At 47.9% G+C, this 13,325-nt stretch overlaps 1 protein-coding gene across 2 annotated transcripts; it reads left to right on the top strand.

Annotated features, from left to right (window-relative positions):
- Nucleotides 1-279: 279 nt before the first annotated feature.
- On the top strand, nucleotides 280-13,032 carry LOC133973969 (sine oculis-binding protein homolog). Of its 2 annotated transcripts, none has more exons than XM_062412046.1 (7): nucleotides 280-586; nucleotides 3,252-3,381; nucleotides 3,673-3,867; nucleotides 5,047-5,198; nucleotides 6,435-6,530; nucleotides 6,696-8,651; nucleotides 10,728-13,032. In XM_062412046.1, the coding sequence occupies exons 1-6, from the start codon at nucleotides 494-496 to the stop codon at nucleotides 8,640-8,642; spliced, it is 2,613 nt and encodes an 870-aa protein (XP_062268030.1). In that variant the 5' UTR covers nucleotides 280-493; the 3' UTR covers nucleotides 8,643-8,651; nucleotides 10,728-13,032. The 2 variants fall into 2 exon arrangements, with proteins under 2 accessions (XP_062268030.1, XP_062268029.1); XM_062412045.1 differs by having other exon boundaries at nucleotides 6,675-8,651.
- Nucleotides 13,033-13,325: the final 293 nt, after the last annotated feature.

The raw sequence follows: 13,325 nt of genomic DNA, 5'->3' as shown, positions 1-13,325 counted from the left end.
GAGATAATTCAATTGTCAACAAAAGTTAAAAACTTAAGCTGAGTCCATCACACTGGATGGCCACTATAGTTTTTGCTTCTTTTCTTAACATAATTTGTGATTCAGTTTTGATTTATTCTATTATTAGAGTTCCTTGATGAAGTTGTTGCTTCTTAGATTTTTATCTTCAGGATAGAACCTATAACCCTCAGACTCAAGGAGCGTTTTACTTTGAAAGTGCCCGCCGGAACAAATGTGTTAGGTGCCGGTCGGGGCTTGACAGGGGTGCAGAGGAGAGAGTGGAGATTGTTCGGCGGCGGAGCCTCCAGCCCGGAGCGCACGCATGTTCAGTGGACTCTGATGGTGCGAAGCCCCAGATGAAGGACTCAGACGTCCGGGAATGACAGCCGCTGTCACCGGGAGTGACAGCTTTCACTCTGACCCACTGCTCTGCTAAACCAGCTCCAGCTGACACCCAACACTGATCCGGATCGGATCCAGCCAAACCGGGACTATGCCAGAGATGGAGAAAGGGAGACCACCAGAAAATAAACGCAGCAGGAAACCCGCGCACCCCGTAAAGAGGGAGATCAACCAGGAGATGAAGGTGAGAGTCAACACAACCTCATCCATTTATCCAGTGAGACGCATGTTTTCAGACGTGTTTGGTAACTTTTTACGCACGGAACTTATTGATTGCGCACAAATCACTGCTGGGAATAATCAGACAAATGCTATGTTTGTTTTTAATGAATGCCCCCCTTGTGTATTTCATGTAGACCGAGGCAAACCGTAACGCACTGGGAGTTTACGCAAGTTTACGCATCGGGACAATAAACTTAGTGTAATAAATCTTTATTATTAGTCTAAACTGAAAGTGCCAGACATAAACGTGCATACAGGGAGATCGGGGCGTTTTAATTACAGATGTTCGCCAGTGAAGATGAGTAGGTTGTCCTCTCCATGACGCCATGTCAGGCCAGCTGTGGCCGGACGCTCAAACTCCTGATGTCCGCAGATCCAGATGTGCGTCACTTCTTCTTCTCCTTCTTCTCCAGCTCCTGCGGGTGCGCACACTTGCTGGACCACAGAGCTTTGCCCTCATGTCTCCCAAAAGAGAGGGGGCATTTATATCCTTTAAATAGCCTTCCTCAGGAAAAACACTAATGTCCTATCTGGCTTTTTTTCTTCCCTCGGGATGCCCATGAAAAGTCCCAGAATATGACTGTTCACTAATGATGTGACCTTTAAGACAATCTCCTCCGCTTGTTGCCTCTGCACAAGTTAAACCACAGGAACAGACATCACTCCCTCCCACCGTTTTGAGCCCATTACTGCATGGAAACTAATCCATGGATTGTCTGCTTTGTTTGGGTTTGGACGCTGCCTATTTGAGACTGTGAATGTGGTGGTAAAGGGATATCTGAGGCTCCTTCCTGCAGGAGCTGAGAAATATAAAAAGACAAGCAGCTTTTTTTTGCGAGAAGGGGGAGATATTGTGGCCTTTTTCGTGAGAGAGGAAATGTGCTCTTTTTTTTGTTTAAGTGGTTTGGACTGAATCGTTTGATATCCAGGGGGGGTGTAGAGTTACAACTTAACTAATTTTAATCAAAACACGTGAAACGCTATCCCCGCTTGATGTAAGCCTGCCTGGGCTGAATCTCAGGGTCGGCCCCAGTTTGTTGCCTTTGGCTGCGACTCTCTCTGTGGTTTGGGATATGGGTTGTCACTCTCACAAAGCAGATGTTTGTCTGAACTGCCAAAAAGAAACAAAAACAACATTGTGGGAAGTGGAGGGGTGGGTGAAGAGAAAAAGAAAAAATGGCCTGTCTTTGGTTAACAAGGAAACAGAAAAGCCTAAATGACTGTGAGATGTATATGCGTCTAAAGTTGTCATGTATGTTGCCCCTCTGGGGACCGCCACAATTCCCAGATTAAACATGATGGGAAACATGCTTGTTTGTGGAGTAAAGTCCTACAGATGTGCACCTTTTAAAAAAAGTCGAACCAAGGCAGTGAGGCGAACTGATTTCTCGCTCAGCTGAGGTCCAGCCTGGTGTTGTCTCTGTAATACATCTGTCTCAACACCACATTCGGACCTACTCCCTCCACGTCAGACCCGAGCGCAGCACCGGACACCGGATACCCAACTTTAATCATCGTTAGGCATATTTAGCTGGACATGATACCACCGCTTGCACTCAACCCACACACTCTTCCAGACGCACACACACAGCAGAAAGTGAGCAACAGCGAGAGGGAGAGATCCATTTCTTCTTGAGGCCCCGGCGCAGAGCAGAGGTCGGATTGAGGAAAGCAGGGGGAAAGAATGTGCAGCCAGTATACTACACTGCACTGCAACACACACCGCCGCCACCGCCTCAGCAGACTGGCTGTGCTGGAAAAGGGTGAAACCTGAGAGGCGGCGCTGTGTCGGGTGTCAGGGCTGGAAGGTGCAGGGGCGGAGGGGAGGATGGTGAAGATGGGAGACGGTGTGGGGGGGGGGTGGCAGAGGGGAGAAAAAGTAAGGAATAGGGGAGGGACGGTGGAAAGCTGGAAAAGAAAGAGGGAGAGAGTGGTGGACACTGGAGAGAGAAGAAGGGAGAGGAGTGGGGCATTTCCGAGAACCGTGGGACCTCGCTGCGGTGTAGGGTGTCCCGCTCTGATTTCTGCCCATTCCGGATCAGGTTTCTCCTCCAATCCGGTTCTCCCAAAGCCACAGAGCGAGGTGGGTGGATAAAGAGAGAGACCTTTGTGTTTTGTTTTCATCTGGTCGTAATAAAAAAAAGAGAGTGAAAGAGAGAGGGAGAGAGAAAGAGAGAGAGAGAGAGAGAGAGAGAGAGAGAGACCATACGTCCCATCTGCGGGGAACTGTTTTCTTTTCTCCCTCTTTTTTTCCAATTAAAATAGATAAACAAAGGATGATTCATAGATTTCACACTGGTGTTAGGTTTTAAACCTTTCCGTCTCAGATTTAGCAAGAGTAAACAACTCGAATACATCATGGAAAAAGTGTCACACTGTACTCCACTGTGCCCGTATTCATTTCTCAGACAGGGCCGGCGCTGAGAAAGAATCCCTCGCATTGATTCAGAGTGGGAAGGTCTGATTATGTTTAACATAGGATAAAAAGTTCCACTAACAAACCCCAAAGATTTACGCTCACAATTTCCCATTTGAAGGCAGGCTGAGGCCCGGTTACCCTATCAATTTACATGGAACCTTAATCAGTGATTTCTCTTTTTGGTCTTTTTTGTGTCTTTCTCCCGCAGACGTTTGCAGAAAGCACCATGAACGAGCTGCTGGGATGGTACGGATACGACAAGGTGGATCTCAGGGACTCGGAGGCCAATGAGATCAGGAACTACAGAGAGAGGCGTCAGCATGTGTCTGTGCTGAAAGGTGAGGGCAGGTGTCGACGGTTCACTGTTGGAACTGAGCCGTCTTGAATTCACACTAACGGACGGGTTTTGCAAGTTTTGCTTTTCACCGACACTTTTTTGAAATTCGCCAGACTGCAGATGCAACTTCTCAAATTTCATTCAATCAAGTAGATCTATTGTTTCTCTACGCGTTTGTACTAAAACTCAGAGAAGGGCATTGTCACAAGGTGTTGAAGTTATTACAGTATCACGTTTGCCGCACAATGGATTTATTTACAACGTGGTGGTGTATCGTGTTTGTGTCTTTCAGAAAACTCGTTGCCAAAACTCAAGGGCCTGGACGCCAAAGTCGGCCATTCAGTCCTGGCCATGAAGAGTGGAGAGAGAGAGTCCTCGAGTGTGCCCTCATCTTCCTCCTCCTCTTCATCAACATGTTCAACCCTGACCACCCCCAAAGAGCACAAGAGTGCCCCTGTGATCGTCCCCCTCATAAAGCCATCAGCAGGTATGACCACACATGGAGAGATACAGATTAGATCATTGGAAATTTGGGAAGTGTTTGTATCACAGACTCTATATAAAGAAAGATGACATGACATCTTCCCTAAAGTAGAACCTTGAGCGTCCTGGTCATCCCCCTAGTGGCTGGCTGCAGTACATCTACATGGCATCCTGTACGTTAGTGGACGCGACATAGATCTTATCCCACAGATGTATGTTCTAGTATTCACATTTCTGCTGAGACTGACTCTTTGATCGGTCTCTGGCTCTAAATGGGCAAGTCGGCAGCGAACGTATGCGGAATCTTTTGGCTTTATTTCTGGATAGTGAGAGGAAGTGGAGACACGTCGTCCATCTTTATATTCTGTCTGTAATTTATACACCGTCTCAATGAGCAAGACAAGCCGACTTATATCCTTTAGTATAGTAAGGTGTTTACATCCAATGTAGATCTGTGACCTTGACAGTGAATCGCACCACTGGAGTCTCTGTGTGTGCAGCATGGACGCAAATATCCTCAAGTAAACCTGACAAGGTTGACTCTTGAAACTCTTGAGCTTCGGCGTGCTGGAGTTCCTAAATCAAAACAATGGAAAATATCTCGTATCACTTTCCGTTACCGACAAACTGCCCTGAAGATTAGAGCCACACCAATAAGGATTAATGGGGGTTGATGCTGAAACCGACATCAGGGAGCAAAATCTCTCCCATACAGAGACATCAACTGATATCTATATTTTCTAAATTGGCAATGATTCCTAAGATGTTGTTAAAGAAATGTAATTGAGGCTTGATATTCCACAGTTTAACTATAAACTTTATTATGAATAACTATTAATAAAAGAAAACCCAAATACAACCGAATATGTAGAACCTGAATTAAGAAAATAAACAAATGAATTGATATAAAATGTAAATAAATGCATCAAATAGAAGACTGTGATTCTGTCATATTATTCAAAAATAAACTTCATCAGATAATTGACTTTAGCATCAGTTTCTAAGCAAACGTGACTCACTCCTCCTGAGTCCTGGTGAGATGTTGAATCCTGTTTAACCGACACCCTGATTCAATCTTTTAACCCTCACACTCGTACCAACCTCTTATCAAAGTTGTCCGCTTGTACCTTTTTAAATTGCACTCATTGGCTTTCCCTCCTCTCCTGTGATTCTCCTCCTGCAGTGGAAGATGTACAGAATGTACAGATTGTGTGCGTCTGGTGCCAGAAGGAAGGTGTGAAGCGCTACTCTCTCTGTATGGGCTCGGAGCTCAAGAGCTTCTGCAGTGAAAAGTGCTTCGCCGCCTGCAGACGGGCCTACTTCAAACGCAACAAGGTCAGTGGTAAACAGAAAAATGTATCCACAACATCACAGCGGGGGGGGTCACAAGAATTCAACCGGCTTCGTCCCTCGCTGGTGAGATCCAAACCCTTGGATCTATATGATGATGAATGATCTATAGCTTGTTTATGTTGAAATTCAAGCATATACATCTACATATAGGTGGTGTTATACTGAGATAGTTTCGGCCAGCTGTGTCACATGCACAAGACACCAAGCGGTTGCTGGCAGGTAAACAGACCTTGAGAAAGTGATACTCCTGATCTTGTGAGGTCATAGCAGATGGATTAATTTACAGGAATTTAAGAAAGTGGGGAGGGGGATCTATAAGAACACACTTTTTAGTTATTATGAAGGAGCCTGTGTTGGAATGGCGGGAGGGAGGTCAAAGTTTGAAGCGGACACTTAGTATCAGTTTCGCGTTAATGGAGGAGGGGCCGGCCGTTAAGTGGCTCTGGTCTGGAGAACCGCTCCGATGCACATTGCCATGATTTTTCAGCTTCCCTTACAACATGGCTATACCCTCTTTGGTGTGGGTTGACATGCGGCCATATCACCTTTCACCCGCGCCATCATTTATACTGTGGTGGGTTCTATTCACATGACGGCAGTAACACAAATTGAGTGCTGAGCAAACTGTGTGCAACAAGCCCTCCGTTTTTTTTTATTAGAGGTGGGGAGGAGAGTGTTGCCGTCGGCTTGTTACTGCTTGTCTGAGAGGAAGGCCAGGAGGCCTGGGGCGAGGTGTCCATTTCCAGTGCATACCTTACCTTCAGCTGCCTCATGTTTCGTAACTCAACACGACTCAATGGGTCACAGAGATGTGGGAGCACTCAGATCCACAGCGCATCAGCTTACATGAATCAAGAGGAATTTCCTACATTAATACCGGCAGGGCCATTAATAATATGACAATACATCACCTGCATTATCTCCCCGCTTGGTTGTAGAGTCGTATCTGTTTCACAACACAGTGATTGTTGTGCTGACCCTGAGGGTTTGGTGCCACCCGTGAAGTTCAAACCTCCACGACAGGGGTGAATTTATTATAAGCTATTTTTTGAACTCGTTATGCAAGAAGCTCAAATTTGATTTGTTTTTAATAACCGCAGAAAATTCCCAGTATTGCAACACCATGAATTTGAGATTGAAATCATCACAAGTAGGGGGTCTGACAACCTGCCTCACAGAGCTTGCCATTTGTGTCACGCTGCGGTTTTCTCCTGACAGGCCAGAGATGAAGACCTCCAGGGTGAGAGATCCCCTCAGCACCAACACACAGAGGACTCGCCCAGACTGGTGTTGAAAATAAACAGCAATGTCAGAGTAAGAGGACTTTATCAATGTATCTTTTGTTTTACTGAGTAGAGTATTAATACATGTATGCTATGAAATTAGAATAACTGTACAGGCATGCTCGAAAAATTTGTGTCTTCCTGCTAGATCCGTCACTTAAATGACCCCCCACAGTCTCTCTCCCCTGTGCCTCAGGTATGTGACTGGTGCAAGCACGTCCGCCACACGAAAGAGTACCTGGACTTCGGATCCGGTGAGGAACGTCTCCAGTTCTGCAGCACCAAGTGTCTGAATCAGTACAAGATGGATGTTTTCTACAGAGAAGCCCGTGCAGCTCTCACCAGCTCCAGCCCGAGCAGGCCCAGTCAGGAGGGGAGGACGGACAGTGGCGGGGTTGGCGTCGGCGGGCAAAATTTACTCACTCCTGACTCTTGGAACAGCAGCAACAGTATGGCGGAAGCCCGTCATAGAAACCTCTCCCCTAAAGGACCTGCACTAATCCATGGATCAGCAGAGTCCGCCTCCATCTCCTCCTCAGAGGCATCCTCCTCCTCTTCTTCTTCTTCCTCTTCTTCCTCCAAGGTCCCTGTCTCTGGGCTAAGGACGATGGAGAGACCCATCCAGCCCCTTCCTCATCTGCCTGCCATGGAGGTGTCACCCCACCCTGCTCAACTTGGTCCTCTGCCTCATCCTCGTTCCCATCTGGACCATCAACCTGTGCCTCAAATCCCCATCCCCTTCATCAGACCTCCTCTTCATGCCCAGGGCCTAAAAAGCCCCCTTGCCAATGCATCCAGACACCCAGGCCCCCCCTCTAGCCCACTCCACAGACCTCCTCACTCTCCGCGAATGCAGCCTCCCAACTCCTCTTCCATTAATCCTCCTGGAATGATGCATCCTTTTCCAGGAGCCTACTTCCCTGGCTTGCACTCCCCTCCCCTGAATATGATGCCAAGAGGTCCCATCCCAATGCCTCACATGATGAACTATGGTTATCCCAATTTTAGCCCTTTTCTGCCACATCCCACTGTCCTGGTCCCTTATCCCATCATTGTTCCCCTACCTGTTCCCATACCTATTCCTATTCCCATTCCATTCCCGTCGAAGTCAACCCCAGAACCTCCAAGTCATAGTGGAGTTATCCAACCTGTGCCAGAGGGTGCAGACAGGGGTAGATCTAGGGCTACCAGGCTGCCATCCCCAGGGATCCTTGAAGCAGAGAGTAGATTGATAGCAAATAAGTTGGGTGGAACCTTCACTCAGGGTCTCCCCTCCCCAAGCGACCCCCACACAAGTGACCCAGATTGGGTTAAACTAGAGAGGCCATTCCCATCCCCAGCATCCACACTCAACAGTGAAGCATCCTCACCCAGAGTGCAGTACAACGAGTCTCTGTGCTCAGCTGCAGGGTTGGAGGTGCTGACAGACTATAAGCAGCAACAGTCAGAGCGACAAGTCATCCAAAGGGTTCTTCAAAGGGCCCAAGTGAAGCTTGAGCCCAGTGCCAATGGAGCGGTGGACCTATCAGGGCTGGGGGAGTCAGGGACTGGGCAGGGTACCAGATCAGGGTTCCACAACATCATCATCAGACCCACCCCTCCGCTACCAGAGTCCCCTTCACATGACACTGTCTACCACCACCAAGACTCCCACACTCCACCTCCCCACACCCCGCCCAGCCCCACGGGATGCAGCTATCCAAATGAAGTCACGTCCTGTGCCTTAAAATCTCAGGACCATAGTCTAAATGGTATGTCCTCATTGTCCATGCCCTCCAGTCCAGACTCCTCCCATCCACAGAGAATACCAGTGCCACCCCCTGACCCCATGATCAGCGAGCTGGAGGCCATCAAAGAGAACAAGTGCTCTGTTGGCCCAGAGCGGGTCGAGGACCCAGTCGCTCAGTCAGAAGAGCCCCTAGCTGTAGTTGGGGAAGTAGGAGACGACCCCCATGTTCCTGACGAGGACCATGCCTATGCCCTTCCCACAGCGCCAAAGACAGGTGGGACCACCACCCCACTGCTCTTGCCCAAACTCAGGGACAAGGGCAGCCTGCGGAGCCCTGCTAATATGCCCAGTGCTGGAGACATGGAGCCAGCTCTAAAGAGGCGATGCTTACGAATCCGTGATCAGAATAAATAGAGGATGGAGGTGAGAGATTATATTACAAGGCGAGGCCATGTATAGATAGCTTTGCTTTGACTAAGTGTTATTATATCTGGTATCATATTCAAACTTAGAAACAAGCATCCCATGGGTTTTACAGAAACAGAGCATTTCTTTGAGATTTCCAGATAAATAAAAGGGTTGACTTTGTTCTGTGTGGCAACCCTCACCCGAGTGGTATTCCACACAGATTCAATTATTTTTAAATGCCATTTAACCCGGGTCTGGAAATATGTGAGCATACAAAATCACACATACACAGGGCAAGCTCTATCACAGGTCTCATAGCATGCACGCGGTCATTGAACAGCATGGCGCCATTAAGACAGAATCCCAGTAACCTGGCACTCCTCCTTGCTCTAAGGTTACAACAGCGGGAAGGAGATGGAGGGCACAGCCAGTGAGAGTCACTGTGAAAGCCAATCACTTCACCACAACCTGACAGTCACAACGCTTTGTTTGCATGGCTGCCTTGTTTTTCTATAATTAAGTTATGTGGGCGTCTGTTTAAGAAGCAGGGAGGGATTTTGGTTCGAAGAGGCCAGATGGCCACTGCCGGATCAAAACCGTGACCCTGAGGTTGTGGGATAGCGTGTCCACACTGACAGGGAGAAAGATCGGCTGAGTATATGCGACCCCGAAGTCAGAGCTTCTTACAGTATGGAAATTGAGGGAGCGCAGATATCTTTCTGAGGTCACTGCAGAGACGAGAGATGAGTGTCAGGCGTCTGAGAGCCAGCCCTCCGCTGCGATGGAGCTCTGGGGCTTCATTAGAAAACACAGGGGCTGAACCGGAGCGATCCGATTACACTTGTCATAACGACACCCTGTTCTGGCTTCAGCTGGTCTACACGTCTTGCGCTCTCTTCTTTCCTTTTCAGCCCCTTTTTTCCTCCTCTTCACTTATCACCCCTGTCCCCTGCCAACCAGATGTTGTTGTTAGAGCACAACAGAAAATGCCTCCTTTACTCTGCACCAATCGAAGGCCCCTCTCGACTCCACCCTCCCCATTGGTCGTCCGAACCGGCCCACGACACCTCCCGCCATCCTCGCCCGCTGGTGTCTTGCCATAATGAGATCGCGTTACCGTTTGACTATGAGATTAATCTGCTGGTGTTACGGAAAGGGCTTACATTTCACCTGGCATGCTTTACTCGCCATATCCCGCCCTGGGGGCCCTATCAGAGAGGTCACATTAATTATGGTGTTAAAAAATGAGGTCCGTTGATAGAGAGAGTACAACATTACCCTTTAGTGTTACAAGATACCCTTCCCCTAAATGCGCTCCCTACTTTACTCTTTGTAATCTGTTGTGGTTTCCCTCGTCCCCGTAGCAACGAATACATATGAAATCACAGCGTGCTGCCTGTGTCGTGCAGACGGATTTATGGCTCTGTGTTGTGTGTAATGGGATCTGACCACCGCATGCGAGTGACTTTAGCTGACCACCTCTGTGCTCCGAGCCAAACATTTCTGTCCTGTTCTATTGTCTCCACGGATAAAACTCCTTCTTTTGATTTTTCCCCCAAAAAAGAGAAAAGAAAATCTCCCTCTCAGACCGAATCGGCGGCCAAGTGGAGGACTTTACCTCAGGAAACAGCCCTTTTCTTCGTCTCGGTTTTCCCGGCCTTTATTTGGGATATTTTATAGCCCCGTGTAATCCGATCCCACCACATGGGTATTCGCTGAGCGTTTGAAACTGAAACGCGATGGGACAGAGGGAGCACAGATCCCTGGTTTGGCCCTTACATGCTTGTGTGTGTGCGACTGTTTAATATGTGTTTGAACGAGCGTTTGTGTGTAAGTGTGTGAGAGAGAGACAGGGGCCAGATGTTCTTGGTTTGATGGTGCCCTGTGCGACAGTTATCAGAGTGTTGACATGACTAAAAAGCCTCCTTGTCAGTGTTTATGTAGAATGGGGTGGTTTAGGGAGTGAGTGTCCAGGGCGGGCGGGGCTGGTAAAAGATATGGTGGCAATGGAAACATATAACATCTCACTACGTTCTCCCTCTTTTTTCTTTCTGTTTTTTTCCCCCCTCTCTCTCTCCACCTTATGAACAGATTCACTGTTTAACACTGTACGGCAGTGCCAGATCAGTGCCACGCCCCCTTGTGGACGACACCATTGCTACCACCCTCCGGCCACTCCCTCACGCCTGTCCGCCCACCAGAGAGCCGCCCCTGCCTGTAGACCAGCAGGGTGCCAGCCCAGGAAGCCGTCCAGATGGCCACCTTATCTCTGGAGGGAGGAAACGACAGAGTCACACAGTTTGTCCCGGACCAAAGAGCGTTTCTGGCTCCAGTGTGTTATGTCGTGTTCATGAAGCATCTCAGATCTTCTTCTAAAGTGTTCACAAGTTAACGTGGCTGCCCAGATGCGCCACTTCTCTCCTCTTCCTCCTCCTCCTCCTCCTCCTCCTCCTCCTCTCCTCTGCTTGCTCCGCACAGCAGACACAGCTCTGATCAGCCTTGTGTGGTCTTCTCAGATGGAACCTGAACATGATCTCTTTCCAGGGGAAACGGTTTGTTTTCTCTGCCTGGCTTGCACAAAGAGCCACATTGTTCCTCTCCCCATATCCCACGCTGACTCCCCACTCCAGGTTTTGGATTACCTGGTCGACGGGGGCTCAGACTTTTTTTTTTTTACCAAGGGCCAGGAATATAGTTTACCCTTCTCTGCTCCACCAACCTAAAAATGGTACACTCTATACACACTAGTGCTGAGGTCTGATTCCTCACAACCGATCGCCTGCTCCACTCGCTTCCTTAAAGGGAGGAGAGAAAATTCTGCTGAGATTGAGACTTCATCCCGGGGCGGAGAGAGAGTGGCAGAAACGGCTGAATGGTAAAAGGATGCTCCCTCTGCAAACACAGCATACTGCACATGAGGTGAAGCTGAGCTACAGAAACTGAGCTGGTCTGTGAACACTTGAGTCGTCCTGATGACGCTGGTACAGAAACGTGTCATTTAACAGACCTTCTCCTCATCTTTCACCTGATCTGCCAAAGCTTTAAAATACGTAAAATCAGAATTCAAATCACGTTTAGCAACGAGCTCCGTGAAGAAGTCCTGAACATTCATGGTACACGACAGTTTAACTGTTTTTTTTTTTTGTAACTCTTTATTTTTCTGTCTCGGATCAGACGATTCTAATATTACCGAATGTGGTGTTATACTCAATCACCCGACGCTGTCGTAAGCAGCGATCAGTATTACAGTCCCCACTCTGGGGGGATACTAATGAGTTTTGAACCAGCTATAGATCACATAGTAGAGGCTTCGTCAACAGTTGTCCAATTGCAAGGATTCAAGTTTTCTTGCCTACACAGATACTACTTGATGATATATTAACTTATGGATGATGCATCTGTAGATTTTCACCCAAAAAAAGTGCTTTATTTCTTCATTTGTTGTTGTTTTCCCTTTTGATGATTGTATTTTGCAGAGTGCCGAAGCTCTTGAACGCCCCTTGTGTCTGTGTTTATATACCGTGTCCCCACTAGAGAGCAGTGTTTGCCTTTGTAACTTTGCACCTGCCCCTTGACACCAGGAGGCCCCCCCACAGAGAAAGAACTGCTGAGGCCCTTCACACAGGAAACGACGCTGCACCCGGTGCCAACTCACTGCGCTTCTCCTCCTCCTCTTCCTCCTCCTCCTCCGTGTCACGCTGCCATTGTGTTACCTTTAAAAAACCTGATTGTCGCCTTTTTTCAGTCGTGTCATGCCGAGAGCACGTAGAGTTCCCAGTTGTCACGACCTGCTCCGAGAATAACCCCAACGTGTGGCCGACCCCCTGCCATCATTCCAAAGTGACATGCCAATCAGTTAGCGTGTGCGTGTGTAAGTGTGCACGTCTCCCACCGCTCATTCCAGCCTCCATCCTCACCGCAGGACACGCTATCATCATGTCAGTGTCATCCTCGGCTGGTTTGGGGGGGGGTTGACAGCCAAGTCAACAGCTTGTATGAGTCAGTGGTGACATCACTCCATTCAAACAGCTGCTGTGTCAACAAGTGGCCCTCTGCCCTGACGCCAGAGCCCCCCCACCTTCTCCAACATAAAATTGAAATATCATTTATTGATTTGATTGATTGCACATTGCCATTTGTAACCCGATACAGTATATATGTGTGTGTGTGTGTGTATGTATGTGTGTGTCAATCCAAAGTTATGCCAAAACAACACTTTTGATTCAGAGGATTTTGTTGCCTGAAATTTGCAAGTGTCTCCCCCCCCCAAACATGTCGCCCACCGTCTGAACACACTGTTCTCGCAGGTTGTTTGTGTTTGAATACAGATTCAGTGACATGGAGCTTTGGTGCGGAACCTCTTTGTAAAGTAAAATAAATAAAAGTTATTCTAAGAGCAAGGACCTTTGTTTGTTTTATTTGGCAGAAATAACAGTTTTTCTACACTCATTTAATTATTATAATTATTATTCTGTTGTGATGTGTTGGCCTTATCCCTGTTAAATCTAAACGTTGGCCCAAACAATGAGTGAGATATGGAGCTTCAGAAAAGGACTCCTCACTCTCTAGTTCCTGTAAACTTCTATTTTTAGTGGCAGCTCGTCTGCATGCGGTGCATCAACATTCCTGAAATACTGAAAGTTGGTCGAGACTGTGCAGCGACGGTAAATCCGATGGATGAGATAAGAG

This window comes from Platichthys flesus, chromosome 18 (assembly GCF_949316205.1).
Source record: "Platichthys flesus chromosome 18, fPlaFle2.1, whole genome shotgun sequence".
NCBI classification, from domain to species: domain Eukaryota; kingdom Metazoa; phylum Chordata; class Actinopteri; order Pleuronectiformes; family Pleuronectidae; genus Platichthys; species Platichthys flesus.
This window is presented reverse-complemented; position numbering and strand designations above follow the sequence as displayed.

Coding starts and splice junctions, on each gene's coding strand:
- LOC133973969 (XM_062412045.1), top strand. CDS start 494: ATGCCAGAGATGGAGAAAGGGAGACCACCAGAAAATAAACGCAGCAGG. Junction 587..3,251: donor AGATCAACCAGGAGATGAAG/GTGAGAGTCAAC, acceptor TTTCTCCCGCAG/ACGTTTGCAGAAAGCACCAT. Junction 5,199..6,434: donor CCTACTTCAAACGCAACAAG/GTCAGTGGTAAA, acceptor TTCTCCTGACAG/GCCAGAGATGAAGACCTCCA.